This window comes from Budorcas taxicolor, chromosome 4 (assembly GCF_023091745.1).
Source record: "Budorcas taxicolor isolate Tak-1 chromosome 4, Takin1.1, whole genome shotgun sequence".
NCBI classification, from domain to species: domain Eukaryota; kingdom Metazoa; phylum Chordata; class Mammalia; order Artiodactyla; family Bovidae; genus Budorcas; species Budorcas taxicolor.
In genome coordinates, this window is record NC_068913.1 from 113876194 (window position 1) to 113903635 (window position 27442).

The 27442-nt window shown below is 64.0% G+C and overlaps 1 protein-coding gene across 1 annotated transcript in view; it reads left to right on the top strand.

Moving 5' to 3' along the window:
* The window catches only part of LOC128046812 (SCO-spondin-like), a 51367-nt gene that overhangs the window by 17709 nt on the left and 6216 nt on the right, over window positions 1–27442 (top strand). Inside the window, 51 exon segments of the mRNA XM_052639020.1 lie at window positions 523–627; window positions 921–1130; window positions 1238–1347; window positions 2319–2487; window positions 2588–2726; window positions 3217–3289; window positions 4035–4098; window positions 5388–5558; window positions 5856–5999; window positions 6654–6833; window positions 6937–7101; window positions 7785–7964; window positions 8097–8219; window positions 8349–8478; window positions 8586–8711; window positions 8842–8933; window positions 9806–9979; window positions 10304–10468; window positions 10719–10971; window positions 12091–12137; window positions 12308–12478; window positions 12767–12898; window positions 13103–13248; window positions 13646–13740; window positions 14260–14312; window positions 14530–14736; window positions 14823–14993; window positions 15157–15236; window positions 16216–16385; window positions 16911–16957; window positions 17070–17261; window positions 17354–17524; window positions 17827–18030; window positions 18277–18373; window positions 18456–18655; window positions 18984–19150; window positions 19704–19864; window positions 20117–20340; window positions 20896–20937; window positions 21083–21238; window positions 21736–21945; window positions 22115–22282; window positions 23137–23268; window positions 23367–23613; window positions 23885–24037; window positions 24127–24173; window positions 24361–24705; window positions 25306–25473; window positions 26427–26557; window positions 26803–26927; window positions 27180–27226. Of these exon segments, the coding sequence (XP_052494980.1) occupies window positions 523–627; window positions 921–1130; window positions 1238–1347; window positions 2319–2487; window positions 2588–2726; window positions 3217–3289; window positions 4035–4098; window positions 5388–5558; window positions 5856–5999; window positions 6654–6833; window positions 6937–7101; window positions 7785–7964; window positions 8097–8219; window positions 8349–8478; window positions 8586–8711; window positions 8842–8933; window positions 9806–9979; window positions 10304–10468; window positions 10719–10971; window positions 12091–12137; window positions 12308–12478; window positions 12767–12898; window positions 13103–13248; window positions 13646–13740; window positions 14260–14312; window positions 14530–14736; window positions 14823–14993; window positions 15157–15236; window positions 16216–16385; window positions 16911–16957; window positions 17070–17261; window positions 17354–17524; window positions 17827–18030; window positions 18277–18373; window positions 18456–18655; window positions 18984–19150; window positions 19704–19864; window positions 20117–20340; window positions 20896–20937; window positions 21083–21238; window positions 21736–21945; window positions 22115–22282; window positions 23137–23268; window positions 23367–23613; window positions 23885–24037; window positions 24127–24173; window positions 24361–24705; window positions 25306–25473; window positions 26427–26557; window positions 26803–26927; window positions 27180–27226 (7479 nt within the window).

Sequence of the window (27442 nt, forward strand, 5' to 3'; positions counted from 1 at the left end):
TTTACTTGGAAACTGAGTCATAAATAAAACAGAACACAAAGGCTCAAAAACAGATGCACTTTGGGGCCCAGATTCCATATCTTAAAAGTGCACCTACAGGCTGCTGAGAGTAGGAGAGCACCTGCCTGCACAGTGGCACAGGTGGCTGACTGCACAAGTTACATGGCGAATGGGGACCAGACTTGAGCCTGAAAGACCTCTTCCATCCAAAGATGCCCTATTCTGGTGCCCACAAAGGTCCCCTATTAGCGACAGCAGCCCTGATGAGGAACTGAACTGCAGCCGCTCGGTCCTGGCCCCTGAAGTGGCTTTGGGCAGGTGGTTTTAGTTTGTGTTCTCTAAATATCTTCGGTGGAAGCGAAAACCCGAGTCACTCAGGAATAGACCTTTCCCAGCTGTGGGAGGGGGGCGCTGTTGCCAAAGCTCCCAGGGAAGTCTTGGGAGATAAAGTGCTCCACCAAGTGGAGAGAGGTGAGGGCCGGGGCCTGGTGTGAGCCTGTGTCTCTCCTCCCCCGCCTCCAGGAGAGAACCAGACGGCCCACCCCATGGCCACTCCCATGCCCGCTCCGACCCCCAGCCCTCAGATCGGAGCCCCTCTGATCACCTACCTTCTGCCTCCCCCCGGAGGTAAAGGCCACGGGCTGTTGTTAGGCCTAAGGGGGGTGTTGCTGAGGGGTTGTCCAGCCTGGGAGGGGAGACTGGATCACTGGACTATACCTCTTGCCTCCCATGGGGAGGACGGTTAGCCTAAGGATCTAGAACGTCAGCCCAACCTGTGTCCTCCCTACCCCTGCCCTCCCTGGACCAGCCTCCAGTGACCCTACAAGGTCAACCGGGTAGGCTTTCAACCCTCCACAGCACCCCTTGTGCCTTCCTAACTATGGCCCCAGCAGGCTCCAGCCCCTCTCTTGTGCACCCAGATCCCTGCTATTCACCCCTGGGCCTGGCCCAACTCCCAGAAGGGAGCCTGCCTGCTTCGTCCCAGCATCTGGAGCACCCCGCCTGGGCTGCCGTCCTGAGGCCTGCCCCGGGGGCGCCAGGCTGGAGCCCCATGGAGCACACTGATACTCAGGGGCACACCCCGCCTCACTACCTGCAGCTCGACCTGCTCCAGCCCAGGAATCTCACTGGTCAGTGGGGAGACGGTAGAGGCCGGGGCTGGAGGAGGAAGGGGTGGAGGATGGCAGGCTGGGGGTGGCGCTCGCTGCTTTAGCTTTGCCCCCTGCACCTCCCTCAGGCATCATGGTGCAGGGGGCTGGGTCCTCAGACTGGCTCCAGGTCAGCAGTGACGGTCTACACTGGCACAGCTATCGTGACATCCGGCCTGGCATTCAGCCCGCACCCCAGGTACTGCCCGCTCGGGCCCCCTGGACCGGTGACCCACCATGCCCTTTTGTGTGGGGCCCACAGTCTATGTTCCCAAGGGGTTTCTTGTTTCTGGAGGGACATTTCCTACTTTAGAGGCTTGTTCAGCACCTGTTAGTAGCAGGGACAGTGATCTGTGGGGCAGAAGGGCTGCAGTTGAAAGGGCACAATCGAAGTGGCCCAGATTGGGGGCGGCTGTGGGAAGCCCTACTGCGGAAGGAGGGAGTTGGGGTGACAGCAAGTTCAGTGAGGGCCTCAGGGCGTGCGGAGAGCAGCTGGGCACAGCTCTGCCCTCCTGGGGCTAGCATCCTCCCCAGGGAGTCTCAGATGGTAAAGAATCTGCCTGCAATGCCGGACACCTGGGTTCAATCCCTGGATGGGGAAGATGCCCTAGAGAAGGAAACGGCTACCCCCTCCAGTACTGTTGCCTGGGAAATCCCATGGATGGAGGAGCCTGGTGGGCTACAGTCCATGGGTTTGCAAAGAGTCGTACACGACTGAGCGACTGACATCTTTATGTTCAGGGAGACTGATGTTTGCTCTTAAGTATTTGACTTCCCTGGTGGCTCACGGTAAAGCGTCTGCCTACAATGTGGGTTCGATCCCTGGGTCTGGAGGATCCTCTGGAGAATCCCATGAACAGAGGAGCCTGGTAGGCTACAGTCCATGGGGTCACAAAGAGTTGGACATGACTGGGCGACTTCACTTTCACCTTCTTCGCCACGTGTGGGCACTGGCCTGGCCCTGGGGACACTGCAGTGGGCACCCTGCCCTCAGGAAACTAGGACCGGAGCCCCTCAGCCTTGAGGGGCCTGGATGACTCATGCTGGGAGACCATGGGCGCTGGGATGGCCTGGTCCATGCCATGCCATGGAGGTTGGGGGGATGGGCGGTGGGGGGCACACTGGGCAGGGTCACGGTGGCAGCCTGAGCAGACACCCCTGTGCTCGTAGCTTTTCCCCGAGAACTGGGATGGCGCCTCCACAGTGTGGATGTTTGCCCGGATGGTGCAGGCGCGGCACGTCCGGGTGTGGCCTTCTGATGGGCACCGTCAGGCTGCCCCCCGCAGTGATGCCAACCCGGGTAGCCCCCTGCGGGTGGAGCTGCTGGGCTGTGAGCCAGGTACAGGCTGGGCTGGGGGAGGGAGAGATGGCAGTGGGCAGGAGGGATGGGCAGGAGCCCTCAGCCATCCCCCCCACCCCGTCATGTCCCCATCGGGCAGCGCCCCTGTGCCCAGGGGTTGGGCACCGCTGTGCCAGTGGCGAGTGTACCCCCAGGGGGTCCCCGTGCGATGGTGTGGAGGACTGCAAGGACGGCTCTGATGAGGAGGGCTGCGTGCCCCCGCCCGCAGGCGCTGGCAGGTATGTGGCGCCCTGCCGCTCAGCCTAGCCTTGGTGGGGGGACCCAGCCTTGTGGGAGGAGCCTGTGCCACCTTCAACCCAAAGTGCCCGTGGGCCCGGATGTGCTGAGTTGCTTCAGCTGGGTGCCTTTGGAGGCCTCTTCCCACGTGAGATTCTGTGCCATTGTCCTGGAGCTGGAGATCAGTGGTTCTCCGAGGGTGGTCCCTGGACCAGAGCCATCAGCATCACCTGGAAGTTGGTAGAAATGCAGACTCTCAGGCTGCAGCCCGGACCTGCTGAGGCAGACACTGGGGGGCGGGGGACACCCAGCCCTCCGCTTTACAACCCGTGCAGGGGACTCTGACCTTTGGGACCACGGTGGAGGGCATCCCCATGTCTAGTCTCAGTGGGCAGTGCCCTCCCCAGGCCCGCCTAGGGATGACCCCCTGCCAGGATGGGGCTTCCGAAGCTGGGAGGGCCCCTGGAGCCCCCGTGGTTATTTTTCTCTCAGAATCGAGTCCACAGCCTGGAGCTCTGCGCCCTCCTCCACCCAACCTGGACAGCTGCCCCCTCAGCCCAGCGAGGTGTGTGGGGAGACGTGGGCCCAGTGGGTGGGGCACAGGGCCCGGGACACCCCAGCATCTCAGCAACCCTGGTCCTCGCTCCCTTCACGCTGTCAGCCAGCGTGGCCTCCCTGTGCAGCCCTGGTATTCCTTTCTCCATCGGGGCTTCAGCCTTGAGCCTCCTGGGGCCAGCTTGGTGCTGGGCTGGGGGCCAGAGGGTGTTGGGAGCACTGGGTGGACGCCGGGCCAGGAGGAGTCAAGGAGATGGGAGAGGCATAGAGGCCCATGTGCCTGTAGCATGGCGATACCCACAGGTCGGTACCAGGGCATCAGGTGCTCAGAGCCAACCTGAGCCCAGAGGCCCCAGAGGCTTCCTGGACAAGGCTTGAAGGATGGGAGGTGGGGGGTAATGTAGAGATGGGGGCCAGGCACTTGTCCCACAGGAGAACAGCCTGGTGGGGACCCCAGAAGGGAGAGTGACCTCAGCACTCGGGCACACGCGTGGGTGCTGGGGGTGCGATGGAGGTTTGGAGAGAAGGGCTGGAGTGGCCCCCCTGGGCGGGCAGGAAGAACAGCTCCTGAACTCCTGGCACCTGGGCGGTATGGAGCCGACATCAAGACTGCACACCCCAGCCTTGCCCTGAGCCGTGGAGGGGGTTGGAGCTGGGGGTCCGAGTGCACCCCCGGAGGGGATGAGAAGCTGGACACCAGGCTGAACTGCCGGGCTGGGGCCTCACTGGCAGCTGACCATCTCCTCTCTTCGCAGGGTCTGGCAGAAGCGGAGGCTGACCACTGGCATCCCGGGCGGGGGTTACCCGTGCCCCCCACAGGTACATGCCCAAACTCCAGGCCACCTTCCTGGCCTCACCACCCCCCACCCCCGACCCCTGCCACCTGCCTGTTCTCTCAGGGCAGGGGGCAGTTACCCTTCTGGAGTTCAGTTTTTTGACCCTTCTTGTCCTCTGACTGAGCAAGGAGGGCTCAGGGAGGCAGGCATGGTCCCTGTGGACTCCTTGGCCAGGTCCAGCCCCTGCCCATCGTCCTGGACTCCAGGATGTGAGGCTTCTGGCTGGTTCCCGGGGCTGAGCATGTGCCCTGCAGGTGGGGGGCTGCCTTCCCCAGGCCCCTGGCCTGTCTGTGGGCTGCCGCCCAGCACTCCCTCCACCCCCCACCCCCCTACTCACCCAGCCAGGCACCCATTTCAGAAGCGTTTGCAGGCAGCAGATGTCTGTCAGTGGGCACAGGGAAGCCAGGGTCACCCAGTTAGCAGGGTCCTAAATAGGACAAGGAAGGGGCTCCCGTTGTGTGCCAGCCCTCCCCCCTAACCATGGCCGCCTGGCCCTTCACCTGCACGAGGGCCCAGGAGAGCCGTCTTCTGGGGAGGCAGTCGGTGAGGGCTATCAGGGCAGTTGGGAGTGACCTTCTCTCTTGGGATGTGTTGGGCCCATCTCACCATCTGCCCAGAGCCTCAGTTTCCCCCTCTGTGAGACCAAGAGCACTTATGGTCCCTTCCAGAAAGTTCTGAGGATAGCTATTCGGAAGCCTGGCTAGCGGTGCTTCTGTGTCTCTTGTGAGAAGCAGATGAAGCCACTTGAACCATTGCTCGGGTCCACGGAATGCAGACTCCCATGACAAAGTCTCCTCTCATCCCAAGTCTGGTTCTAGAAAAAAGGCTGTCTTCTTAAGCATGAATCTCTTGTACAAAATAGGTTCATCCCTCTTTTCCCTGTAGCTGCCAGGAGGCTCCCGGCCGATTTCTCTGTACCTGCAGCGAAGGGCTGGTGCTGAGTCTCTGGCCGGGCGGCTGTTCCTGCTGCCGTTTGTGTTTCTCCATAAACGTTGACTTTATAGTGAGTTTCACTTGGAGGCTGCTGTGTGTGTCTTTGTGAGTGGAGAGTACATATCTCACTCAAAACTCAGCTTTTCTTCTGCGTTCAGTTAAAACCCTTCTTGTGCCCCTGGGACGACCGAGTCCCCTTTCCATTTTGATCTGAAGCCCCTCGGAAGGTGGGGTGTCACCTGTCACCACCCCGAGACCTGGAAAACCCTCTGGAGGGCCCACGTCAGCCTCATCTCAGGGACGGAACTGACGGGCTCCCCCTCCCTCCTGCTCCCCTAGGCAAGGGGCCAGCGAGTCTTGGGTCCGAACCTCACCCAAGTCCTGAGGGATCTGTGCAGACTGCGACCCCCAGCCCCACCTCCCAACCGGAAGTGCAGGCCCTGAGACCAGAAATGGCAGCTGTGACGATGCTGCCCCTGCACCCCATGATGACACCCGAGGTCCCTGCTGGTGAGATGCCTCCTGCCCTGTAGAGACAGCTTCCCTATGGAGGAACTGAGCCCCTGAGAGCTTGGCTGCTTTGCTCCAGGTCACATGGCTCGAGCTCAGGGGCTTGGGAGGATCAAGCCTAGGACCCAAGTCTCCTGAGACCGCTCCCTGCTGTTCTGTAATCCCACGAGGGGCAGGAAGGGAGGGCACAGCGGATGTCAGGAGGGAGGCTGGGGGGTGGTAGGAGGTGACAGAGGAGAGAGGACAGGGCTGGGGAGGGGGCGATGGCCGGTCAGCTGGCTGCGGTGGCGCCCGCAGGACGGAGCACCACCCCAGGGCCCTTCCCGCCCGTGCGGTGCAGCCCAGGCCAGGTGCCCTGCGAGGTCCTGGGCTGCGTGGAGCTGGAGCAGCTGTGTGATGGGAGAGAGGACTGTCTGGATGGCTCTGATGAGAGGCAGTGCGGTGAGCACCCTGGAGAGTCTAGTGCCATGTGGGTGGTAATGGCAAGATGGCTGTAGGTTTGGGGAGGTGCCTGCCTCCGTTTCTGGCATATATGAGAAGGTCCTGGGAAAGTCTAGTGGCCACGGGGAGTGGAAGGAAACTGAATGGGTTAAAACAACCAGCAGTGTGTGTTTTAGGGGTTGGTGAAGGGGGGGCTTGGGATAGGTGTTTTATAAAACCTCTCTGACCTTGGAGGTTGTTCATCTATCCATCTGTGCATCCATCAAAGTAGACCACTATGCTCAAAGCCTAGTTTTCAATCAAGAGAAGAGCGATCAAGTATTAGCCAATAACGGGAAGGATGGAGTGTTAGCCAGTTACTCCAGGGGGAATCCATCAGGAAGGGATACCTGGGGAGTGAACTGTTCTGGCTTCTCTTGGGACACTCCAAGAGCTGTTGACAAACAGACTGTGAGATGGTGTGTGGACGGAAGACCACCCCACTCATAGCAGAGGGAAGCCCGGGTGCTGGGCTGGGTGGGTGTGGGAAGAATCAGGAGGAAGGGAAGGCCAGGCTAGGGTCAGCAGGTTCAGTTCTGCGCTGGGCCTGGGGTTGAAGGGGTTGGTTTATCACCGGCCAGAATCACCTGTGCCCTTGCCCTTCCCCAACTCCAGCACGGGCAGCGGGCACCATGCCCTTCACCGTGCCCACCACTGCCCTGCCAGAGTTGCCGGCCTCCAGGGGCCTCTGCTCGCCGAGCCAGCTGACCTGCGGCAGTGGGGAGTGTCTGCCCTCTGAGCGGCGCTGCGACCTGCAGCTGGACTGCCAGGACGGCTCGGATGAGAGTGGCTGTGGTAGGGGCGAGGCTGGTCCGGGTCAGGTCAGGGTGCTTCCTGGGGAGGGCCTGCTCCCGCGTGAGCCCCTCTCTGAACCAGGCCCACCTGTCCGTCCCTGCAGTGGACTGTGGCCTGTCGTCCTGGTCTGGCTGGAGCAGCTGCAGCCGTAGCTGTGGCCTGGGCCTCGCCTTCCAGCGCCGGAAGCTGCTGCGGCCGCCCCTGCCTGGGGGCAGCTGCCCATCGGACCGGCTCCGCAGCCAGCCCTGCTTCGTGCAGGCCTGCCCAGGTAACCGGCCTCCCCTCCCAGGGCCTCCCCGCAACACCCCCCCCAAAGGTGGGACACCCTCACGAGGAGATGCCCCTGCTCCCCCTTGGGACCCGTGTGTCCGGCTCCAGGACTCTAGGAGGACAACCCCTCTGACATCCCAGCCTCGTCTCCCCCCTGAGGGCTTGTCCAAAGGCGGCTCCCCGCCCGGCCCCCTTCCTGCCAGAGTGTGGGAACTGGAGCCGCTGCCCCAGAGGAAGGCTGTGAACAGGCGTCCCCGCTGGTCCCGGGCTCTGCGCCCGAGGCCCCGCGGCGCTTTTGTTCAGCAGATCCGAGGGAGGGGCCCCAGCCCGCCGCATCCTTGCATCCAGGGTTTCCCACGCGGGGCTTCCTCGGCCAGCAGGCAGCCCTTGTAACCCTGCTTCTCACCGCTGCCTCCAGGGGGCGCGCCGCCCCGGGATTCCTTTTCCGGGACCAGAGCCTTGATCCCCAGAGGCCTTTCCACACATCACCCGCCCTACCCACCTAAGGGGGCTTTCCTGGGACACGAGAAGAAGCTGCGGAGTCCTCGGAGCGCTGCCTTAAGCCACCCCGCTGGCCACTGCCCAGACTCCTCAGCCCCTTGGCCCTGCTCTCTAGCGGGGTGGCAGCTCTTGGGGTTCACCGCCTGGTTCACCCCCGTTCTTCCTCCCGTTCCCTCGCAGTGGCTGGGGCGTGGGCTGAGTGGGAGGCCTGGGGGCCCTGCAGCGTCTCGTGTGGGGGCGGCCATCGGAGTCGTCGGAGAAGCTGTGTGGACCCCCCGCCCAAGAATGGTGGTGCCCCCTGCCCCGGGGCCCGGCAAGAGAGGACACCCTGTGGCCTGCAGCCCTGTGCAGGTGGCACAGGTGAGAGGAGCTGGGCTGGGGCAGGGGGGCATCTGAGGGGGGAGCCCCGGGGTGGGGGTGGGGCTGTGGGACCCGTCGCTGGGCCTCTCAGTGCCTCCTGCCTGGTGTCCATCCTCCCCTCCCATCCCCCAGACTGCGGGCAGGGCCGCGTGCATGTGAGTGCTGAGCTCTGCCGGAAGGGGCTGGTGCCACTGTGCCCACCCTCCTGCTTGGATCCTGAGGCCAACAGGAGCTGCAGCGGATTCTGTCTGGAGGGTGAGGCGCACTCAGCAAGCAGGGGTGCTGTGGGCAAGGCCCTCGGGGGTGGTGGGGGGAGTGTGGGCGTCCAGCAGGCCCACCAGCCCTCCGTCTCCACTCCTCCCTGCTGCCCCCTCCCCCACCCAGGGTGTCGCTGCCCCCCCGGGCTCCTTCTCCAGGACGCGGGCTGCCTGCCCCTCTCCGAGTGCCCCTGCCTTGTGGGCGAAGAGCTACAGCAGCCAGGGGTTCCCTTCCTCCTGGACAATTGCAGCCGATGGTCAGGGCGCCTACCTGTCGTGGAGGTGGGGGAGCCGGGGTGGGGTCAGGGGCCACTCCCCGCCTTCCGGTCCTGACCTCCGCCCTCGACCCCCGCCATCCCCCCAGCGTGTGTGAGAAGGGGGCCCTGCTGTGTGAACCAGGGGGCTGCCCCGTGCCCTGTGGCTGGTCAGCCTGGTCGTCCTGGGGTCCCTGTGACCGCTCCTGTGGCTCTGGCGTGAGGGCCCGCTTCAGGTGTGCGGGCAGAGGGGCCATGGAACTGGAAGGGATGGGGCGGCGCTGGGCGAGCGGAGGGCCTCGGGGTGCGGTGGGGGGGGGCGAGGGGCGGGGCGGGGAGCGGTGCCCAAGCTGCCTCTCTCCTCAGGTCCCCCTCCAACCCTCCGGCTGCTTCGGGGGGCTCCCCGTGTGAGGGCCAGAGGCAGGAGCTTCAGGCCTGCTACTCGGCGTGCGGGGCAGGTGGGTCCCCGCCACCCTCCTTCCTCCAGATTCCTGCCAGGAGAGCGCGGCTGGGTTGAGCCTGCTGGTCACTCTGCTGGGTGATCAGTCCTGGGTGGTCAGCAAAGCCCCCCATTCAGGAGGTGCCCCCGGGAGGAGATGAAGGCCTGGGGGGGCACAAGTGTCTGACAGCAGGATGGGGTCATGAGACTGGACCTGGGGGCTGGGTGCAGGAAGAGGGAGCTAACTCAGGACCTCCTGGAGCCCAAGACTGTTGCCCTCCTTCCACGGCCGGGGCGGCCCCCAGAGCCATCCCAGCGGAGGTCTCTGGGTCTTTTGTGAGCAGGAGACTGGGCAGGGTGAGAGCAGGGAAGTTGGGGTGCAGCTGGGGGCCCAGGGGATCTGGGTGCAGGTTCTGAGCAGGAGAAGGAAGGAGGGGCTGTTGGAGAATGGCAGCTGGCTGGCTGAGGGGTCTCTAGGATTTCCTCACTGAGGCTGAATGAAGGACCATTGTTTAGAAGGCTCTGGAAGAAAACGTGAGGTTGGGCGTGGGCTTGTGGAGGTACCTGCCAGGCCCCCAGATAGAGGTGGGGGCCTAGTGAACCAGATTCAGTTCAGTTCAGTCACTCAATCGTGTCCGACTCTTTGCAACCCCATGGATTGCAGCACGCCAGGCCTCCTTGTCCATCACCGACTCCCAGAGTTTACGCAAACCAGATTCAGCAGGAGGCTAAGCTCTGAGAGACCTGGTGGGAGTCCCGCAGGGGCAGAGACCACGCCCACCCTCACGAGCCCTTCTCTTGCCCCTGTAGCTTCTGGTACCTCACCCTGGTTGTCCTGAGGTACCCCTGGCTTGCAGGGCCCCATGCAATCTCCCACCCTTTTCCTTGCAGAGGTGCCGGGCTGGACACGCTGGGCTCCCTGGTCCGCCTGCTCCAGGAGCTGCCTCATCCCTGGAGGAGGCCCAGCCCTGCGCAGCCGTTCCCGGCTCTGCCCCAGCCCCGGGGACATGTCCTGCCCAGGAGAGGCCACCCAGGAGGAGCCCTGCAGCCCCCCTGTGTGCCTAGGTATGGCACCTTCTGAGGGGGGGCCCTCGAGTGGGGTGAGGCACAGATGAAGAGAAGAACGTTTCGGGAAGGGTGGGGGCAAACCTGGCTGTTGCCCAGAAGCTTCTCTCTAGCCCCCAGTCATAGGCCCCCCAGAAGCCCAGCGGGGGATGCACAGGGTGGGCCTGGCCTGAAGGTGTGTTGGGGGCAGCCCTGGAGGTGTGAGTGTGGTGGGGGCCGAGGCTGCCGTTTAGACCCTGCAGACTTCCGGGCCCCCCATGCCACCCTGACCATCCCGCATCTCTGCCAAGTCCCTGACCGTTGTTGGCTGTCTCTTCCTCCCAGGGCTGGGTGTCTGGGGTCAGTGGGCCGCCTGGTCCGCCTGCTCCGCCCCGTGTAATGGGGGCGTCCAGACCCGAGGGCGCGGGTGCTCTGCCTCGGCTCCTGGGGACCCCGGGTGCCAAGGACCCCACAGCCAGACCAGGGACTGCAACACGCAACCCTGCACAGGTGAATGTCCCCTTCCCGTTCTCCTGCCCGGCTCAACCAGCCGGCCTCGGGGGCTGCTGACCTTCTCCCCACCCACCTTCGTTTGGCACCGACCTCTGCCTCCAGGACAGGCTGTGCCTTGAGCTGACTTGGCCCGATTTCCCGTCTCCTCCAGCCCCCAGCTCCCTCGCCCCGCCCCCGACACACCCTCCCACCTCCCGGGCCCTCTGGCGTGTCCCCTGCTGAGACCCGCTCTGTCTTCCCCGTGTAGCCCAGTGCCCGGGCGACATGGTGTTCCGCTCAGCAGAGCAGTGCCGCCGGGAGGGGGGCCCGTGCCTCCGGCTGTGCCTGGCGCGGGGCCCTGGGGTGGAGTGCACCGGCGTCTGCACCGCGGGCTGCGCCTGTCCCGAGGGCCTCTTCCTGCACAACAGCAGCTGCCTGCCTCCGAGTCAGTGCCCCTGCCAGCTGCGCGGGCAGCTCTATGCCCCTGGAGCAGTGGCCCGGCTGGACTCGTGCGGCAACTGGTGGGCACCAGGGTCGAGGAGCGTGGAGCGGGGAGGCTCGTAGCCACGGGGTGGGTGGGCAGGGACTCCCACCAGTGGCGGGGGTGCTCAGCATGCTTCCATCCTGATGTGAAGCCCGGAGCAGTGGGCGTCTGTAGTAACTGTCCAGCTCGTTTACTTATGGGGAAACCGAGGCTCAGTTGAGGGAGGCGATTTATGATGGAACTAGAGCCTAGAGTTGTTCTGGGAGTTGGTGCTGGACAGGGAGGCCTGGCGTGCTGCAATCCATGGGGTGGCAAAGAATCGGACACGACTGAGCCACTGAACTGAGAGCCTAGAGTTAGGGGAGCAGGTCTACGTTCTCCTTCCAGTTGCCTCCGTTTCTCTTTCCTGAGTATAATTGACTTCCTGGGACCCACTTGATATCTGCTCCGAAACCTTAAAGCGCCCCTCACAAAGCTGATACCAGGACTCCGCCAGCAGAGGGGGCACTAACCCCATTCCTTTTTTTGTTATTATTTTTCTTTATTCAGTTCATTTTTATCTTCCTTTTTACTTTCTATGCTCTGGTCCTCCCCCAATCCCCTCCTTCATTCTTCCTCTCTACCCTGCCCCTTTCTCGTTTTCCTTTTCTCTCTTAGATTTTTTTTTCTGATATGTCAACATTTTTGATGAGTGGGTTTTGAAACATTTACTGGAGAAAAACAAGAAGGAGGAAAACTTCAAAAGAGAAATCCAGGAGACTCAAACTAGTATCTACTCCTTCTGAGTAGCTCCTAACTGGCCTGGAAGAGTCACTCAAAATCATCTCTACAGTGTTTAATAAACATAAATGGAATAAAATTACAAAAAGGCAAATTCTTTTTATCAAGGCAATAAAACCATGGGACAGAGGGCAGCACGGTGCCTAGAGGTGTCAGGGAGCTCATGGAGGGTGGAATTGGCAGGGAGGCTGGGTCAGAATCCTTGGTCACTCATGAACACCACGTGGGACGTAGGGCAACTTGCTTTACTTCCCAGACCCTTGGGTTCCTCTTCTGTGTGGTGGACACCACGTCCCGGCCTCTTCTCCCTGGGGGCAGGTACATAGGGCTGCAAGGGGAAGGCTGACTGTGGCCTCCCTGGGTCCTCTCTCTGCAGCACCTGTATATCTGGTGAGATGGTGTGTGCCTCGGAGCCCTGCCCAGGTACCCCCATGCTCGGGGCCAAGGAATTGGCAGTGGTTGGGTCTCAGGGATGCTGGTCCCTTCAGTAATCAACCTGGTGGTGTTGGGGGTGCCCTGAGGAAGCTGGGGTCCAGGGAGGACTTGACCTGTCTCACACATCCTGTGTCTCTCCCCTGCACCCACCCTGGCAGTGGCCTGTGGCTGGAGCCCCTGGACCCCATGGAGTCTCTGCAGCCGCAGCTGTAACGTGGGTGTTCGGCGGCGCTTCCGGGCAGGCACGGCTCCCCCAGCTGCCTTTGGGGGGGCTGCATGCCAGGGCCCCAACATGGAGGCTGAATTCTGCAGCCTGCAGCCATGCGGAGGTGAGAGCCACGACTGGGGTCCTCAAACCTGGGGACTCCCTGCCCTGGACCCCGGGACAGGTGCAAGGGCCTGTCCAAGGAGATGGCACGAGGGTGTGGTTCCCCGGGAGCTCTAAGAGGGGTCCTCGTTGGAGGCCCTGTTCCAGGTGGAGTCCTGAGGCCTCCTGAGGAGGGGTGAGGTGTCCGGAGGTGGCTGTGAAGCTGCTGTGGCCTGGGATCCGGGGTGTGGAGTGACCGGGGGCCTGGGTGTGACAGGCAGGGCCTACAGTGACCTGGGTGTCACCCCAGGTCCTGGTGGGGAATGGGGCCCCTGGTCTCCGTGCTCCGTGCCCTGTGGGGGCGGCTACCGGAATCGCACCCGAGGGAGTGGCCGGCCCAGTCCCATGGACTTCTCCACCTGCGGTCTGCAGCCCTGTGCGGGTGAGGGCACCCACCTTCTCCTCCCTACCCCTCCCAGAGCTCCATCAACTCCTCCCTGTCCCCCCAGGAACTCCTCTCCCGGAGCTTCTGGGCAGCCCCATGACCTTCCCGACCACAGCTACAGCTGATGTGTCCCCCCCGGGGGGGAGCCCCTGAGGGGGGAATTGAATGTGCCTGGCTGAGCTGTCAACTTGTGTCCCCCAGGGCCAGTGCCCGGTGTGTGCCCCCCAGGCAAGCGGTGGCTGGACTGTGCCCAGGGGCCTGCGTCCTGTGCAGAGCTCGGCGCCCCGAGAGGGGCTGACCAGCCCTGCCACCCTGGCTGCTACTGCCCTTCCGGGATGCTCCTGCTGGTGAGTGTCCCCTGCCTGGCCTCCTCAGGGCCTGGGCAGGGGCAAAGCCAAGAGTGTGGAGCAGGAGGCAGGGAGAGCCTGCAGGGTTGAGGATGGAGCGCTGAACTCGGGGCACGTGGTTCTGCTCCGCCAGCCCCATGACCAGCACGTGACCCTGGGCGAGTGGCCATCAGGTCTTTTCTCCCAGAAATCGGGGGTCCATGCCCCTCCCCCTGGCCCTTGCACCTGCTGGTGTGCATTTCCCCAATACTGGAAATTGGGAAGAAAAGGGTGTTTGGAAGGAGCATCCATGACATTTGAGGGTGGGCGCCTGCCAGGTGGGTGCTGAGCTCTGCTTTGGGGAGCGTGGGCAGACTGCGCTGGAAACCAGAAGGCAGTGGGGGGTTTTTGATTCCAGAACAACGTGTGCGTGCCCACCCGGGACTGCCCCTGCACCTACGGGGGACGCCTCCACCCCCCAGGCAGTGCTGTGCTTCGTCCATGTGAGAATTGGTGAGGCTGCCACCCCCTGCAATGGCCCTGTGACCCCAAGGACCCTCTGTCTCTCCTCTACATTAGGGGGTGGGGGAGTCTTGGCCTCCATGGGAAACAGAGACGCCCCCCTCCCGCAGGCACAGTGTTCAGCAAGCCTGGGTGTGCCCCTCGCCTGCCCCCTCCTCACCAGTCTCCCTCTTCCCACGCATCTCCGTCTGCTGGGGCGTTCCCAGTCTCTCTCGTCTCGTGGAGTTTGTGGGCAATTTCTGGCCTCCCCTGGCCTGTGGCTGCATCCCTCTCACCTGCTTCACGTGGCCGTCTCCTCCCTGGGTCTTCACATCCCCTCTGTCTGTACCTTTGTAGAAGGGTCACCCTAACGGCTCCATTCTAACTTGATCACTTCTGCAAAGATCCCCCGTTTACAAACAAGGTCATAAGTCTGCAGTCACGCTCACACGTTAGGGCTCCAACACATGAATTTGAGGGGACGCATTCAGCCTGTAAGAGCTCCCCCACCGTCTGCTGCTTCTCCACCAGCTCCTGTGTCTCTGGGCTCATCACTAACTGCACCTCCTGGCCCTGTGAGGAGGGTGAGAAGGGGGCCTCTCCTGACTTCACTCCCCCTGCCCCGCCAGAGTGGGTCTGTGCAGGGGTGGGACGGGGGTAGCACTGGGGAGGAAAGCCCTTGGGAGAGGGGGGCAGGGAGGGGCGGCCTGTCCTGTGCACCGAACTCTGCTCCCCGCCCTTTGGGCCCCTTCAGCCTTCCATCACTCTGTCCTCCCTGCCTCTCCCTGCTGTGCACCCCAGGTCAGCCCACGTGGTCACCCTGGACCCCGTGGAGCGAGTGCTCGGCCTCTTGTGGCCCAGCCCGGCGCCATAGACACCGCTTCTGCACCAGGCCCCCCAGTGCGGCGCTATCCAGCATGGCCCCGCCACCCCTGCTGGCCTCGGTGCCCCCTCTTTGCCCAGGCCTTGAGGCAGAGGAGGAGCCCTGCCTCCTGCCAGAGTGTGACCGTGAGTCCTGTGGAGCCCAGATGTACCCACTGCCTTGCCCCAGTCAAGCCCAGCCCCTCGCCACTGCTTCCTCTTCTGTTCCCCAGGAGCTGGAGGCTGGGGCCCTTGGGGACCCTGGTCCAGCTGTAGCCGGAGCTGTGGAGGGGGTCTCCGGAGCCGGAGCCGAGCCTGTGATCAGCCCCCACCCCAGGGCCTGGGGGATTACTGTGAGGGGCCTCGGGCCCAGGGGGCGGCCTGCCAGGCTCTGCCATGCCCAGGTACCTGCCAGGGACGGCAGTGGGGGTCAAGGAGGAGAGATGGGAAAGCTGCAGGGGGCATTCTGGGGAGGCGAACAGGGAGGTGGGGGGGGGGCGGGAGAGTGACCCGCACAGCTGTCAACCCACCTGGTGCCCTCCCCCCAACCCCCCACACCCCCCGCAGTGACCAACTGTACCGCCATCGAAGGAGCGGAGTACAGCGCCTGTGGCCCTCCCTGCCCTCGCTCCTGCGATGACCTCGTGGTGAGTCTGGGCTCCTGATGGTCACGTTGCCAGCCGGCATGTCAGGGTGTGGCCGCTCTGACCTGGGGCCGTCTGCGGTTGGAGGGAAGGAAAGGGGTCAGCGCCCAGCTGGCCTGGCTCCTGATTCTAGAGAGCAGCAGGAGTGAGCCTCATCCAGCATCCCTTGTCGTCCTTACACAGCATATACGTTTCTCGGTTGACACATTTTATGATAGAAACAGCAGGAACACACAGGAAAAGGGCAGTCCTTTTGATGGATCATCCATCCGAAGCCCCCCGCCCCGGCACGTTGGTGCGCAGACCTTGACCCTGTGCGTGCGTGAGTGCGCAGGCGCCTGCCGGGACGCGGGGCCAGTACAGGACCATGGAGAGGGACCCAGGCCGGCTGCCGCCAGGGGTGGGCGCGGTCCAGTGGCGCCTGCACAGTGGTGAGGAAGCGGCCTCGAGTCAAAAGATGCTGGAGCAAACAGCTAGGGCAAAGGGACGGCGCTTTGAGAAGCCTTGCTTGGGCCTGTCCAAGGGGGACGGGAGGCTCCACACATAGGCGGGAGGACCAGGACACGGTGCTTGGTCCCGACCTCTCCCAGGAATTCCGGGCGCCGTCCCAAATGCCCGCCGATTCCTCCAGCTTTCCGGTCCCCGGCTCCCTCCGTCCTAGGAGATCTGCCTTGGTCCCCACTCAACCCTCCACGGGGCCCAACGTCTGGAGGATACTCCATTCAGGGAAGCTCTTCGCAGGCTGTCCCTTCCCCACACTCCTTCCCTGGAGGAGAAACTTCAGTGGAAACTCAGCATAAACTGTGTCTAGAAAAGACAGCTATGACCAGGAGCATCGCACTTCCTCTCCTCTGTGCCCCTCCCTGCCCCCAGCCTCCTCCTCCACTTCATCGTGGCTCCCAGGCACCCCTTCCATCCCGCAGCAGTCCCCTTGGGCCTCCGGCTTTCCACTGACCCGGACCCTCCCTTCCTTGTCCCCCAGCACTGCGTTTGGAGCTGCCAGCCCGGCTGTTACTGCCCCCCAGGCCAGGTGCTGAGTGCCGACGGCACCGTCTGCGTGCAGCCCGGTCACTGCAGCTGCCTGGACCTGCTGACTGGGGAGCGGCACCGTCCAGGCGCCCAGCTGGCCAAGCCTGACGGCTGCAACTACTGGTGAGGGCCGGTGGGGGCGGGGGCGGCGTGTGGGCAGGATGCCATGGGTGAGGGCAGGGCTAGTCCACTCCGTGTCTCACACACCTGAGCTCTACCAGTCTCAACTGATGCAAGCTAGGCTCCCACAAGCCCTGAGAAGATGCAGCAGGTACCCTATCCCTGGTCCGACAGGTGAGGAAACTGAGGCAGCCAGCTCCGGGAACCTGGGAGATTTTGAAGAGCTGGGCTTGTGCTTTGAGGGGGCAGGGGGTGGCGGTGTGGTGTTTCCTCCTGCTGTCTGACCTCCTTCAGCTGCAGATGACCTGCGGTCACTTCCCCATAGGGCCGAGTCTGCAGGACACCTGAGTGTGTCTGGAGTGGGTCAGGGAGCAGGGGCTGGAGGTGCTGAGAGTAGGGAGGGGGACTGAGACCTCAGAGGCTGGAGGTGGGGGAGAGGGGAAGGGGAGGCAGACGGGGAGGGGCGTGTGTGGAGGGCACGATGCGAGTGAGCTGCCCTCTTTCTCTGTGCCTGCATGCCCCGCCCAGCACCTGCTCTGAGGGCCGGCTTACCTGCACAGACCTGCCTTGCCCAGGTATGTACCCTGCTCAGAGCGAGGTGAGAAAAAGCAGTATCCTGGGGTGCAGGGAGGGCTGGGACCGGGGGAGGGATGGCTGCACCCCAGGGCTCACCATTTACCCCCACAGTGCCTGGTGCCTGGTGCCCGTGGTTGGAGTGGACGGCGTGCTCCCAGCCCTGCCGGGGCCAGATGAGGACCCGCTCCAGGGCCTGCAGCTGCCCGGCTCCACAGCATGGCGGGGCCCCGTGCCCCGGGGAGGCAGGGGAGGTGGGGGCCCAGCATCAGAGGGAGACCTGCACCAGCCCCACCGAGTGCCCAGGTGAGACGCCCCACCAGGCGGCTCCAATCCCAGTGGGCTGGGACCTCTTGGGCCTCCCAAGGCAAAGGGATGCTTTTGTATTTCTGCCGCAGTGGATGGAGCCTGGAGCCCGTGGGGACCATGGTCTGCCTGTGACATGTGCCTGGGGCAGTCCCATCGCAGCCGAGCGTGTAGCTGGCCCCCCACCTCTGAGGGAGGCCGGCCCTGCCCTGGGGGCCACAGGCAGAGTCGCCCCTGTCAGGGCAATTCCACTCAGTGCACGGGTGAGGACTTCTGTGGAGATGGCGGGTGGTGGTGGTGGCTTGTAAGGCTAGGGAGATGCTACCTCTGACCTTTCAACCCCTGCATCTGACGCCTCCCCCCCCCCCACCAGCCACTGCATACACACATGCATGCCACTTTCTTTAAGGGAGAGCCCTTAGGGCACCCACCCCATGGAACTGGGCAAGTGAAGGTCCTAGCAGGTGGTGGGCATGGAGGGAGGGCTGGTCACCCAACTCTTGGGATGCCCCCCTCCCAGGGTGGACCCCCCAAACCCACCCTCTCTGCTTCCCTCCTGCTGCAGACTGTACGGGTGGCCAGGATCTTCTCCCCTGTGGGCAGCCCTGCCCCCGCTCCTGCGAGGACCTGTCCCCTGGGGTTGAGTGCCAGCCAGACTCGACAGGCTGCCAGCAGCCCAGCTGTGGGTGCCCCCCTGGCCAGCTGTCCCAGGATGGCCTTTGCGTGCCCCCCACCCAGTGCCGCTGCCAGTACCAGCCTGGAGCCATAGGTCGGTGCCTCCCCCAACCTGCCCCCGAGCACAGCAGCGCCCTCCCGCCTGGCCCCTGCCACTTTGCCCATGGGGGCCAGTATGGGCAACTCCCACATTCCAGGGCTGGTACCCGTTGGGGCTTCTGTGTCCTCCGCCTGCCAAGACCCAGGTCCCCGTGGGTGGAGACAGCGGGGTAGAGCCCTGAGCAGCGTTGGTGATTGGCTGAGCCATCTGAAGCGCCTGCCTCCCCTCCTGTGCCCTCAGGGATCCCTGAGAACCAGAGCCGCTCCGCCGGGTCTGGGCTCAGTTCCTGGGAGAGCCTGGAGCCCGGCGAGGTGGTGACGGGGCCGTGTGACAACTGGTGAGCCAAGAGCGCCAGGGAGGCTTGGGCTGCCAGCCGGGCAGGAGGGCCCTGTCTTCTTACTGCCCACCCTTGTCCCCAGCACCTGCGTGGCGGGCATCCTTCAGTGCCAGGAGGTGCCCACCTGCTCAGGGCCGGGGCTGTGGGGCTCCTGGGGCCCCTGGGAGGACTGCAGCGTCTCTTGTGGTGGAGGGGAGCAGCTGCGCTCCCGCCGCTGCCCGCGGCCCCCTTGCCCAGGGCCTGCCCGCCAGAGCCGCACCTGCCGCACCCAGGTCTGCAGAGGTGAGCCCCGGCCCAGGCTCTGTCACTCCTGATCCCCATCCTGGCCTTTGACCCTGACTCACAGGTTGCCTTCTGACCTCTCCCACCCCATCGCCACATGCCACCCCTCACCCAGGCCAGTGGTGGGCAAATAGAGGAGGAAGCAGGCAGATGTGGGGGGCAGGGGAGACTGTAGGAGCAGGCGTGACCCAGGGCCCGGCCCAGGGAGGGTGTGGTCTGCACGCCTCTGGGGGGACACTGGAGGGGATGGGCACTGGGGTGAGCGGAGGTGGGCACAGGAGGCTGTGAGAGCAGCGTGGCACAGGTGCTCACTCAGGGTCCCCTTCAGAGGCAGGCTGCCCAGCCGGGCGTCTGTACCGCGAGTGCCAGCCCAGCGAAGGGTGCCCCTTCTCCTGCGCCCACGTCACCGGGCAGGTGGGCTGCTTCTCTGCTGGCTGCGAGGAGGGCTGTCACTGCCCCGAGGGCACCTTCCTGCACCGCTCAGCCTGTGTCCAGGTTAGGACTCCCCCTGCCAGAAGCCCAGGGCCCTCCCCTCCCCCGTCAGCTCTCACCTCTGAAGACCCCATGGCCTCTGGACAGCCTCTAAGTGTCCTGACTTAGAGCTGGTGACCCTGAGCCCCCGGGCAGGGGAAGGGACACACCGAGTCAGGGGACAGTTCCCAGCAGAGTTAGACTCAAACGCAGGTGTCCCTGTTCCTGGCTAAGGCCCTTTCCGCCTCCCTCGCTCCGCTCTCGTGGGTCCCATCCTGTAAATGGCCTCTGTTGACCCTGCCGCGTCCTGGCTAAGTGCTCTGATCGGGAAGGTGCCTGGCCAGCTCCGGTCAAGCCATAGCCTTACATTGCTCATGGTCAGCTCCCTGACGCAGATACACAGTCCCACTTGCTACTGGAAGTGCAGTCTTAGGGCCCAGAGCTGTCCAGAGCATCCTTCCCACCCGTCTCCTCCCCACCCCACTTCTGAGGATGTCCGTGGGGGTGGGGGTGGGGCAGGACTGGCCCCTGGCAGGTGGCTCCAGCCCGTGTCCCTGCACTTTCTCCCCCATCCTAGGAGTGCCCCTGTGTGCTCACCGCCTTGTGGCTTCAGGGGTTACAAGTTGCCAGCGCTGACCCGGGGGCTCACCTGTCTGTTCTGGGAGAGAACGGTCAGCTTCTTGGGCCTGGCGATGAGTTGGGCTCGGGTCAGAGTCTCCGTACAGGCTGTCACAACTGGTGAGGGTGTGAGAGATTTGAGGTGGGGGGAATTTGAGGGGGATGATGAGCGTGTAGAGGATTTGGGGGGATTTGCGGGTTAGGGGGTGAGAGGATGTGTCGAGGGGCCCTGGGTGGCCCTGCACCCCCCAGCCCTGGCCGCTTGACCCTGGGCTCACCCTAGCTCTGTCTCTTTGCCCTTGGGGGCTGATGTGTCTGCCAGCACCCTTTTCTCCGAGCTTCTGGCCCCTCATCCTCACACCCTCTCCCCAGCTCCTGTGCGCGCGGGAAGCTATCCTGCTCTGTGGGGGCCTGCTCCAAGGCTGCTGGGGGCTTCGGCCCCTGGGGTTCGTGGGGCCCCTGCTCCCGCTCCTGTGGTGGGCTGGGCACCCGCGCCCGCAGCCGCCAATGTGTGCTCCCCACGCCCGCTCCTGGTGGCCAGGGCTGCCGCGGGCCCCGCTGGGACCTCGAGCACTGCCCCAGCCCAGAGTGCCCAGGTAAGGGAAGTGGGGCGGGGTGGGAGGCGTCTGGCTGGCCCTTGGTCCTTTCCTGTCTGTCCATCCCTGTCCCCACTCTGGGTCTAGCTCAGCGTTTCTCTTCTATTCAGACACATTCAACCAAATTTCTGGAACTCTTGCCGAATGTGTGTTGGGGGTTGGGTGGGGGAGTGAGGACCCTGACCTTGGAGTCCAGGAGCTCAGATAACCCATTTTGGCATGGGGGGTGTGCCCTGTAGGAGAGTGCGTGTGCTCGGGAAAATGGGGGAGGTTGAGAATTCTCCTAGGGGTATGGTCTAGGAGGGCTTTCTGGAGGAGGTGGCATCTGAGGGGGTCTGAGGGATGGAGAGGACTCAGACGAGCGTTGGAGGAAGGGACGTCAGGAATCAGGCATGGCCTGAGCAAAGGCCTTGCTACCGTGAGCAGGTGCTGTGCTTGGGGCCTGGGGTGTCGGGGCTGAACCAGAGAGCGACAGGTTTGACCACCGGCCCTGGGGCTTGGGCCTCGTGCACTTCTGTCTGGGAAACACTTCTGAGCAGGTTTCCTTTGGCACAGGGGCTGCAGGGTCCACAGTGGAGCCAGCGACAGGCCTTCCAGGTATCAGACTCCCCAGGTTCCCACCCCGATTCCCTGCACCCCTCCCTCTGGGAAGAGCAAGCCCCGGGCCTCCTCCCTCCCCAGCCTTGCTTCGAGCCCAGGAGCCCAGGGCTGACTCCCTGGGGGTCTCCTCTCCCCACCCAAGGCGGCTGGGGCCTGTGGTCCCCGTGGTCCCCTTGCTCTGGCACCTGCACAGATCCGGCTCACCCCACTTGGCGCAGCCGCAGCCGCCTCTGCCTGGCGAACTGCACTGGGGGTGCTGCTTCCCAGGAGCGCCCCTGCAACCTGCCCTCCTGCACAGGTGCGCTTTCCGGTCCTGACCTGTGACCCTGCCCTGGATTTGGACCCTGAGCCTCCCCTCTAATGCGTCATTCTAACCGCAGCCAACATCCAGCCCCAAGCCCCACATCTAGTACTCCTTGTGCAAATATGGAGTTCTCAACCTGACCCTGGGCCTTCTTTGTGAACCCCAACAGCTGTTGGGGAGCCCTGCCACCTTCCACCCATCCTCACTTATGTGGGTACCAAACACTCCCCCCAACAAAGGTCCCATCCAAATCCCTCAGCCACCCTGGGAGTCTGGGACTACTGTCTCCCCGCCCTGCGCCACTGTTTCCCCGAGAGTGGGGAACTGAGGCCCAGTTGCCAAAGCCACATGACAGTCAGAGTCAGATCTGAAAGAGGGGAAGGATGGGGCATAGCCAGCCCTGGCTGAGGAGGTTGGCACTTGAGCTGGGGCGGGGAGGGTGGGGGTCAGGGGGCTGTCTGCAGCTCAGCAGCGTGCTGTGCCCCCTGCAGAGCTGCCCCTGTGCCCGGGCCCCGGCTGTGTGGCTGGGAACTGTTCCTGGACCACCTGGGCCCCGTGGGAGCCGTGCTCCCGCAGCTGTGGGGTGGGCCAGCAGCGCCGCCTGCGGGCCTACCGCCCCCCAGGGCCTGGTGGACACTGGTGCCCCGACGTGCTTACAGCCTACCAGGAACGCCGCTTCTGCAACCTGCGAGCTTGCCCAGGTGCGGTGGGCGGTGAGCGCCTGGCGGGTCTGCCTTTCCTTAGCATCAGGGCCCCACCCCACCCCGGTCCCTTCCATCTCCAGCATGGGACCTCGCCCCAGGCTCGGGGAACACGTGGGGGTCCCTGCCTGAGCCAGACCCCTGTGCGGCCCTTCTCTGACCCATTCAGTGCCCGGAGGCTGGTCACGCTGGAGCCCCTGGTCCTGGTGTGACCGGAGCTGTGGAGGAGGCCGGTCCCTGAGGAGCCGCAGCTGCTCGAGCCCCCCACCCAAGAACGGCGGCGCTCCCTGTGTTGGGGAGAGCCACCACACCCGGCTCTGCAATCCCGCGCCCTGTGGTACGGCAGCGGTGATAGCCCTCCTGCCCTTGCTCCCTGCGAAGCTCTCCCCACCCCCTCCTCTAATTTCACCCCCCACGTCACTGTGCAGTGTGGATGGGGGGCAGGCTGCTACCTCATCGGCCAGTGAAGGAAACCAAGCCCTGCAAGGGCAGATGGTGGTGGGGCCTGGGCTTTGGGCAAGGACTCCCAGTGGCCAGGGCTGAGCTGCCCAATCCGCCCCCACTGCCCACCCCCACCGGCCCCATGGTGGCAGGACTAGAACTCATCCTCTCAGCTGTGACCCCCCCTGCTTCAGTTCCTGGAACCACCTGGTCAAGAGTTTCAGGGGGTTTGAGGATAACAGTCTTGAGATACCTGGTGCCTGGGAGGTCCACTGAGCCAGCCAGGTTGTCACCCCCGCCACCCACTCTGAGCTCCAGCTCCTTCTGAAGTTGGTTCTTCCAAGCTCACTGACCCTATGGACCCTGCACTCTAAGGCCCACCACCTCTATTAGGATGACCCCCCACACTGATGACCACCCCCATCCCTTCCATCCTTCTCTGGATGAACACAAAGGAGCCACATAGGTGAGAATGCTGGCTTTTAGACGCACCCATTCAGTCCATCTCAGCAAACACGTCTCAGGAGCAGGCTAGGTGCTGGGCACTCACAGTGAGAGGAACTGACTGCCACTCAGAGTGTCCCCAGGACCCCCAGGGTCTCCCCAGGACCCCAGGTTTCCTGGGGAGCCTGGGGGAGGGACGGGTCATAACGGCTTCACGGAGGTCAGGGTGGCCCCCATGGGGCAGGGGGAGGGTTCCCGAGTCCCAAGGCTCAGGGCCTCCTGACTCTGGTCTTCCTATCTGCTCAGAGGAGGGCTGCCCTGCAGGCATGGAGGTGGTCAGCTGTGCCAACCGCTGCCCCCGCCGCTGCTCAGACCTCCAGGAGGGGATCGTGTGTCAGGAGGACCAGGCCTGCCAGCAGGGCTGCCGCTGTCCCAAGGGTAGGTGCTCCCTTAGGGCACGGCAGGGTGGCTCAGCGGGAAGGCAGACGGGAGCCCTAGGGCGTGGGCATCAGCTCTGGAGGGCCATCTCCCCGCAGGGTCCCTGGAGCAGGATGGTGGGTGTGTGCCCCTCGAGCACTGCGAGTGCACGGATGCCCAGGGCCACAGCTGGGCCCCGGGGAGCCAGCACCAGGAGGCCTGCAACAACTGCACGTGCGGGGCGGGGCAGCTCTTCTGCACGGCCCAGCCCTGCCCGCCTCCTGCCCACTGCGCCTGGAGCCGCTGGTCAGCCTGGAGTCCCTGCAGCCGCTCGTGTGGGCCTGCAGGGCAGCAGAGCCGCTTCCGGTATGGGGCAGTGCCAGGCCTGTGTCACCTCACTCCACCGGGGCCTCCTGCGGCCTGGACACGGCCTCCTGGACTGCCAGGGTTCCTGGATCCTGTCCCTGCCAGTGACTTTGTGCCCACCCCGTGACCTGGCCTTGGCTTTGGTCCCTGGTCATCCTTGCCTTTCCTTAGCCACCTCCACACCCACCCTGGGCTTCCCCAGGGGCGGTGGGAGGTGTGACGAAGGGCCCGGGACCATCTCTCACCTTCTCCGCCCCGGGGCTCCACCCAGGTCTTCCACATCGGGTTCGTGGGCCCCGGAGTGTCGGGAGGAGCAGTCCCAGAGCCAGCCCTGCCCTCAGCCCCCGTGCCCGCCCCTGTGCCTGCAGGGCACCCGCCTCCGCTCCCTGGGGGACAGCTGGCTGCAGGATGGATGCCAGCAGTGGTAAGCTCTGGGGCAGGGGCGGGGGGCAGACAGGGGAGGGTGCCATCCTGCTGGGCAGCAGCGTCCCTGAGTCTGGGCTCCTCCTTCAGCTCCTGCACCCCGGAGGGCATCATATGCGAAGACGCTGAGTGTGCAGGTCTGGGGGGGGGGGGGGTCATTCCCAAACCCTGCCGCCCTACTAGCCTTCCTCCTCGCCCTCCGTCTATCAGCTCTGTTTGTGTTTCTCTCCCGCCCACTGCCGGCCCCTGTGTGTTGAGGGTCCCATCCAACCCTCTGCCTCTTTGCTCCTCTGATTTCACTAACTTCCCTGCTGCCTCCTGCAGGGCTGGGGGCCTGGACGCCATGGTCCCCCTGGGCTGACTGCCCTGTCTCCTGTGGAGGCGGAAACCAGGTCCGCACCCGGGTCTGCGTGGCTTTGGCCCCTCCCCGAGGGGGCTCCCCCTGCCTGGGCCCCGATGCCCAGAGCCAGCGCTGTGGGCTGTGGCCTTGCCCAGCGCTGCCAGACGCCTGTTCCTGGGGCCCCTGGGGGCCCTGCTCCCGCAGCTGCGGCCTGGGCCTGGCCTCCCGCAATGCGTCCTGCTACTGCCCGCTGGCCGAGGCTGACCCTGCCTGCAATAGTACCTCCCTGCGCCTGGACACCCAGGCCTGCTACGCAGGGCCCTGCCTGGGTGAGTGTGCGTCAGAAGCGAAGCCCCCTTCTCTGTCTCCTACCTGCGCAAGATCCAGAGAATGTTTATTATTATAACCAACTTCCAGATTATCTCCCCAAAACATATGTCTATTTTCTCCCAAGGGATTCCCAGGTGGCTCAGTGGTAAAGAATCTCCCTGCCAGTTCAGGAGCCACAGGGGACCTGGGTTTGATCCCTGGATTGGAAAGATCCCCTGGAGGAGGGCATGGCAACCTACTCCAGGATTCTTGCCTGGAGAATCCCATGGACAGAGGAGCCTGGCAGGCTGCAGTCCGTAGGGTCACAAAGAATCAGACACGACTGAGTGACCGAGCATGCACGCACCTCTTCTCAAGACTTTTTTCAGTTTTTTCCCTCTTCCCACCATCAGTCCTTTAGAGCCCTGTGGCATGTGACCCTCACTGCTGGGTGGCAGGGAAGCCCGCCAGCTAGACCTTTCGGAATTCTTGGCTTCCTTTGGCCCTTTGCCTGTTCAGGGTGTTGGCTGGGGCTGGGATGAGAGGGGAGGGCAGGTGGGGGAGAGGCTGGGGAGCTCAGAGGGGTCCGTGGCTGAGCCCTAGCCCTGCTTGGTCCCTAGAGGAGTGTGTGTGGAGCAGCTGGAGTGGCTGGACGCGGTGCTCATGCGAGGTGCTGGTCCAGCAGCGCTACCGACACCAACGACCTGCGCCCGGGGAGGCCGGGGCGGGCCCCCTCTGCACTCGACTGGATGGCCACTTCCGGCCTTGCCTCATCGGAAACTGCTCTGGTGAGGCCCCGGGAACCAGGAGCGGGGGAGACGAACCCTGGCAGGGGCCTCCCGGGGTCCCCAGGGGGCACCGCCAGCTCCTCTTAGAGTGATACTCAGGGTGCCCAGGTCCTCAGAGGGGTTGCCCGTGGCTGCACAGACCCTGCCCTTGGCTAGGACCCTGCTCCAGCTGCTCCCTGCCTCACCCTCGGGTGCTCGCCCCCACCCCGCCCCACAAGCCTTCACCGCGGTTTTCCCACTTTGCAGCCACAGGCCCAGCTGTGGCTGTGTGTGTGTCTTTTCTGTAGTTGCAGTGAGTGGGGGCTGCTTTCTAGTTGCGGTGCTTGGTCTTCTCGTCGCGGTGTCTTCTCGTCGCAGAGCACATGCTCTAGGGCCTGTGGGCTTCAGCAGCTGCAGCACATGAGCTCTGTAGTTGTAGCTCTTGGTCTCTAGCGCACAGGCTCAGTAGTTGTAGCGTATGGGCTTAGCTGCTCCTTGGCACATGGGAGCTTCCCAGACCAGGGGTTGAACCCGTGCCTCCTGCATTGGTGGGTGGATTCTCTACCACTGAGCCACCAGGGAAGCCCCCCAGCTGTGGCCTTGTGTCCACTGGTAACTGCCCCAGGCATGGTGGGTCTTTGCCCACTTCTTATTCCAGCTGCCCTCCGTCTCCACCCCTCTGCCTCCCACCTGCCAATCCCGGGAACTACCCGCCAGGGCCTGAACCTTCTGCGGCTCGCTGGCTCTCCTGGGTCTAAACAGTTGGAGGTGCCTACAGGAACTGAGTGGGCATGGATGGGGCAACACTGGTCTGTCCTTAACTACCGTAGGGGGGCAGTATCTTGCACTCTTACCAGGTGACTTCAAGGGGAGGTGATGGGACCACACACTGTGCCCTCTGGGTTCGGGGGGCAGACGGTGTCTCTGGGCTGCACCCCGCACCAGCCTGCCTGCCTGCCTGCCTCCCCCTGCAGAGGACAGCTGCGCGCCTCCCTTTGAGTTCCAGGCCTGCGGCTCCCCCTGCACCGGACTCTGTGCCACATACCTGAGCCCTCGGCTCTGCCAAGACCTGCCGCCCTGCCAGCCTGGCTGTTACTGCCCCGAGGTGAGGTGTGGAGCCAGGGGAGATGCCCCAGGAGGAGGGGTCTCCTGTCCATTCTCCCGCACCTCCTCCCCTCCCCTCCGAACCTCTCATCCAGATAGCACTGCACGTTCTGCCAGGCGGCCGTTTGCCCACACCACTGACTTGGTAGCACGCACGGCACCTGCTGGGGACCAGGCATGGGTGGGCATTAGGGTAACGACAAGATGACTGCCACAGGGCCCTGTCCCCTGTCCCCTTCTGCACAGGGGCTACTGGAGCAGGCTGGAGGCTGCGTACCCCCAGAACAGTGTAACTGCCAGCACGTCTCAGGCGAAGGAGCTGGGGTGACCTTGGCCCCCGGGGACCGCCTGCAGCTGGGCTGCAAAGCGTGGTGAGTGTTGAGGGTGAGGGAGGTGGCACCAGAGGCCTAGGACCAAGGACTGGACCAGGGAGGAGGAGGGGTTCCGCAGGGCAGCCTGACCCCTGCAGAGAAGGCCAAGCAAAGCCCCAAGGTCCCAGCCTCCCCCGGCTCCAAATGAGCCCAAAGCCCAGGTTACCCCTACATGAGCCCCACACCCACCAACCCACCATTCTGGGCTGGGTCCTGCCTCCTGGAGCCCACCCTGACCAGCCCCTCCCACAGTGAATGCCGGCGTGGGGAGCTGCAGTGCACCAGCCAAGGCTGTCAAGGTAACTGGACTGAGGAGACCAGCTGTCCCTCTTTTTCCAGGACTCGGGTAGGGGGCTGGATTTATGCCCAGGACTTGGGTGGGGGTGGTTTTTTGCCCAGGACTGGGTGGGAGTGGGACTTGGAACTTTCATTTCCAGGACTGGGACAGTCCCAGACAAACCAGGATGGTCGGTCCCCCTACTCAGGCTCTCCTGTTTCCAGAACTTTCTGGTCAC